Raw genomic sequence first — 5,591 nt, forward strand, 5'->3', positions numbered from 1 at the left:
TAAAACAGAAGTACAAATTACCAGTCACGGCCTCATAATTAGCTGCAGAAAGGGCAATACTTGCTGCCTGGACATTTTTCTTTGCTGTCTCATGTTCCTTGTATGTGTATTTCACCTAACTTTCTCCTTTTCCTTTCCCCTTACCACATTACTACACAGTTTGTGTTGATAGTGGCTGACTGTACAATGTAGTTCATAGATCCAATATCGAAATAAAGCCAAGGTGAAACGGGGGGAGGAATGGACATCATTCAAGACCCTGGCCTTGGAGCTGGATGGAGTGTATAGGGGGATGTGATTCACTTCTGGTCAAGGGAATAATTAAACTTATTTGAATTTTGTAAAAATGGCACATTTGCTGATATAAGAAGAAAAGTTAATTGGATTTGTGAAAAATAGGGTATTTTGTTTCCAAAACAGTCAAAAAGTTGCTAAGCATAAAACTTGTCAAATGCAAGAAAGATAGTGAATATGCAATTGTTAGGTCTAAGAAATGTATTTAATTACATTCTCTACTCTTTGGCCAATGTTATTTCATTAAAGATTTAATATATATTTATAGGAAATAAGATAAAGAATTTACTATAAATATCCCAATTTATTATATAATATTAATCTCAAGTAATCCTTATCATTATATAACCACAGGTTTACAAATCTTTAGTTTTATAAAGTTAATTATTAAATAAAAAAATTTACAGACACCATATTTACTGTTACAACATAGACAAGTCACAAAAAAAAAAAAAAAGTTTATTTTATGCTAGGGTTACTTTCTGCCCAGGTCGAAACATTATTCCACTTTGATTTTTCCTCTTCTTTGGATTTTGAAAGTTTTCATACCTTAAAAAAGAAGTGAGATAATATTTAATACATGTAAATGCTAAAATTACAAAAGACAATGGATTCTTTGTAAATAGAATTATGTTTTAAGAAACATAAGGGAAACTGGAAAAAAGTGCTCATAACAGAAATTAAAGTTCTTACAAATATATTTTCAAAAGTTGAACACCTCTCTAGAAAAAGGAGCAAAGGGGATAAATTTAGAAAGATAAAGTACAAATGGCAATGAGTAATATAAAAGTATAACCTTTATAGTTATACTGCTGATCTAAACTTAGAAAAAGGAAAAGGACTCTCCCACTGTGCAGGAGACTGAGTATAACCTTTATAGTTATACTTTCATATTACTTATGTTGAGGGGAGCAGAATTGGTCACCCCAAAATGTGCCACTTTGGCAGGTGCATCATTTTGAGCTAAAAGGAATCAAGACCCAGCAGACTCAGAAGGAAGCAGCTTTTTACCGCCCCCACAATTGCCTCGAATTGAGATAGGGGGCCTGTGCCAGAAAGGCAGCTATACCAGGGTAACTATCTGAAAGCCTTACCTGCACAGCAGGACAAACACGGATTAGCACACACCCAGTTGTGAATCGCCTTCCTCCCCCTGTCCCCTTTGAAGCCCTGGCCCCATCCCTTTCCTTAGCTTAGAATAACACAGAAGCTTCAACTGCCTTGCTGCCTCTGAGTCTCACATTTTGATGTGGCTCCCATAGGCACGAAATTAAATGGGACCTCAGACCAGAGCCGGCGAAGGTAAGAACTGTTACTGCCTCAGTCACCTGGACAGTGGGAGTCCTTTTCCTTTTCCTAAGTTTAGATCAGCAGGACAAAATACTTGTGTGAACTAGTTGCTTGGGTATAGTGACTGATAAAGATCTGTTATGAGTACTCATTTTCTATTGGTCCTTTCCCCCTTTTGTCTGTCTTTTATCATAAGAAGGAAAATCCTAGGGTAGAAAGTAGGTAAGTCCTGTAAGCCTGTGGTTTGAGCCAGCCCTGCACCTGTTTCGGGAGACTTTGATGCGGGTCCCCTATTTAAAAAAAACTGAAAGAGGGTTTCCTCTCATCTTGTTCTGTCTTGAGAGTTTGGCTTTGTAACCAGTGAGAATATTCTCTCTGGCCTCGGTCAGCCAAAAGATGCAAGTACCAGTTTGTACCTGCAGCCAGCTGAGTAGACTCTGAGACAGAAGTAACAAGCAGCACTCTGTCCAACTGGGTCAGCCCTTAGGGAGCTGGTCTTAAAGGCTCCCAACCAAAGGGGACTTTGTCATCTCAACCTTCATGGTTTTCTTAGTGCTGAGAAGTCCCAGTTCCGTAGTGCCTGCCCAGTGCCACAGATGAGCAGGCCTGTGACTGGAGGCATCTCATGTTCTCTGGGAAACCAGAGACACTGTTTTCACGGCACCATTGTTTTACCACCTCCTACAATGGTTAATTCTGGGAATGAACTTGATGGGTCTTGTGAGGGCTGCATCTTTTGCATCCTCTTTTGGGACACCTCTTGCATCCATGCTTAAGTTACACAAAGGCTTATTGGTTTGCATCACTATTAAGATTAATTAAAGATGCTACTTGTCAATGGCCAGCTGATGGATCCTTTGAATTGGAAAACTTCTAAATTTAAAAAAATTTAGTTAGAGAGCTCTCATGCTAAACAATCGCCTACTGGCACCTGTGGAAAGAGGATACACAGGAGTATTGCTGCTAATTGCACGGACTCCCTTAACCAGATGAAAGAACAGAAATTACCACATCCAATGTCAGTTCCTTTCTCAAAGTCCAGCTCTGCCTGCCTATTGTTTTTTCAAGTATAGTTTACATTCAGTGTTATTTTGTATTAGTTTTAGGTATACCACATAGTGACTAGACAATTATATTTTACAAAATATCCCATATCCGATATTTCCAGTACCTACCTGGCACCATACGTAATATTATTGACTCTATTTCCTATGCTGTACTTTATATCCCCATTACTGTTTGGTAATTACCAATCTGTACTTCTCAATTCCTTCACTTTTTTTCACCCAGCCTTCCCATACTCCCCTCTTTTCTGGCAACCATCAGTCTGTTCTATCTATGAGTCTGTTTCAGTTTTGTTTGTTCCTTAGATTCCACATATTCCTGAAATCATATGGTATCTGTCTTTACCTGTCTGACTTATTTCACTTAGCATAATGCCCTCTACATCCGTCCATGCTCTCACAAATGGTAAGATTTCATTCTTTTTTTTATATCCAAGTAATATTCCACTATATATATGTACCACAGTCTGCCTGTTTTAACCTCCCTGGGGGTTATATAGGTTACTCAGGCATGAAATTGAGAAGAATCATGTCCTTGGTGGATGTAGTTACCTCTATATTCAGAATATCCTACCAATTTTAGAGAGAAGTCAGAGAGGTTACTATCTATCAAAACCCCGCTGACAGGGACCTTGATGCTACTGCAGTTATCAGACAAGCCAGATGGCTCCGTGGAAACCCTCTCACAGGGGAGCCGATTACTCAAGGGCTGGAAGAAGCAACAGTAGAGCCTTTCCCCATAAGGTGAACTGATCCAAGGTTGAACACCTTATACAGGCTTTTTAAAGGCATACTGCATTACACCCTGCAGTTTTGCATACAGGCATCTTTTGATTCCCACCTTAACTGAAAATCTGCAGGTAGTTGGATGGATGGTCAAGAGACTGTTATTTTACAAACTGGATTCTTTGCCAAACCAGAAATGTGGCTCTAGAAACATTTCAAAGTCTACCTATCTTTACCAACCCCCAAATCTACTCTGTTCCTCTCAAAATGCTTAGAGATATTTAGAACAGAATTGTCCTAAAAAGAGGAAAAATTTAAATAGTAATTATCCTACACTTCTGATAACAGAGAAATACGTCTCACGACTCCTAGGAGAAAACATGCATTCTTTCTCCCTTGAAGATGTAAATCTTACCATGTCTTTAAAATATAAACACCTCAGGAGATAACCAAAACACTACCCCCAATCACCTGAGACTGAAAAGGACTTTCTACAACACAGATGGTTACAGAAGCTCCCAGTCCCAGATCTAGTCCAGAGCCTCCATAAGATTACTTGTCAAGGGCAAATATACATCTTGGAAGTCTTCTCCACAAATATTAGTAAAAACCATCAGCCATTTGAGCAAGTAATCTTAACTTGTTCTACCAGAGACACAATTTGGATTCAACTGTTAATTATAAACTAGTGAGTTTTATATTATTGTACCTGACTCATGGCTAAAATTTTGGAATGGAAGCTATAGGGCAGCAGTTCTCAACCTGTGGGTTGCGACCCCTTTGGTGGCCGAACGACCCTTTCACAGGGGTCGCCTAAGACCATCTTGCATATCAGATATTTACATTACGATTCATAACAGTAGCAACATTACAGTTATGAAGTAGCAACGAAAATTTTATGGTTGGGTCACAACATGAGGAACTGTATTTAAAGGACCAAAAGGTTGAGAACCACTTCTATAGGCTCTCTGTGTCGGTGTGTTTGTGAATGTCTATGGATGGATATACGTATGTTATGTGTATGTGATACTTTCCTCCAATCGGATGGTACTGCCAAAATTAATTTGTAAAAAAGCTTTATTTAGTTGGCTTAAAAAATAAGCACTTATTAAGTTAAATAGTTCTAAACTCTCAAAAATATAATAGAAACTAACTCTAATGCTTTTCAAATTTACATGATCTGGGATAATCTTTAGTTAGAAAAAAAGTTTGTTTAATTACAATAGTCATGTTTTCAGTTATTCGCATTTAATATAATGTTGACATACTTTTGTTCTACCCCGGTTTCTTAGTAAAATAAGCTCATGTTACAAAATTTATCATTAATGGTTATCTATTTTAATGTCTCATGAAATTTTCACAAGTAATCTAAATATTTTTAAGAAAAAATTAAAGTTCGTAAGTGAACTTTTCAATAACAGTTGCTTTATGAGGTCTACTTGAATAATTTTTCAAAACTTTTTGGTAACTTACACTCTTAGAGTTTTGCTAATTTAAATGATGGGTGCTCATTGACTAGATCATTTTTAAGTAAGAGAAAATACTGAACCACTACTGAACATGGATTTCTTTTTTTTAAAATATATTTTCATTGATTTTTTACAGAGAGGAAGGGAGAGAGATAGAGAGTCAGAAACATTGATCAGCTGCCTCCTGCACATCTCCCACTGGGGATGTGCCCGCAACCCAGGTGCATGCCCCCGACCGGAATCGAACCCGGGACCCTTCAGTCCGCAAACCGACGCTCCATCCACTGAGCCAAACCGGCCTTGGCGAACATGGGTTTCTTACTACAATATTTGGATGTATTAGTAAACATGTCCTATGCTACAGTGAAAAATTGTACTAGTAGAAAGAGGGTTATGATCTAGAAGTTATTAAATGTATTCATAGATTTGCCAATCTACAGAATGCTGGTGTAACATTTCAGAATTACAAGAAATTAAGGTTTTTAAGGGTTAGGGATTCTAATTAATATATGTAATTAAAACTATAAGAAATAAGAACTCTGTATACAAGGAAAGTAGGTTTGCTTTTAGTAAAATGGTATGAGGGCTCTGGCCAGGTGGCTCAGTTGGTTGGAGCATCATCTGTGGGTTCAATCCCCAGTCAGGATGCATGTGGGAGGCAACTGATAGATGTTCTCTCTCTTACTCTAAAATTTTTTTAAAAACGTGGGGGGAAAAAAGTATGGAGATAGATTTTTGTTAAGGGAAA

At 37.8% G+C, this 5,591-nt stretch overlaps 1 protein-coding gene across 1 annotated transcript in view; it reads right to left on the reverse strand.

The window, feature by feature from the left end:
* Positions 1 to 583: 583 nt before the first annotated feature.
* PEX1 (peroxisomal biogenesis factor 1) overlaps positions 584 to 5,591 on the reverse strand; it is a 51,090-nt gene continuing 46,082 nt past the window's right edge. The window contains exon 24 of the mRNA XM_006779263.2: positions 584 to 843. Within this exon, the coding sequence (XP_006779326.1) occupies positions 759 to 843 (85 nt within the window). The 3' untranslated portion in view covers positions 584 to 758. The remainder of the gene's footprint in view (positions 844 to 5,591) is intronic.

This window comes from Myotis davidii, unplaced genomic scaffold (genome assembly GCF_000327345.1).
Source record: "Myotis davidii unplaced genomic scaffold, ASM32734v1 scaffold187, whole genome shotgun sequence".
Classification (NCBI taxonomy): domain Eukaryota; kingdom Metazoa; phylum Chordata; class Mammalia; order Chiroptera; family Vespertilionidae; genus Myotis; species Myotis davidii.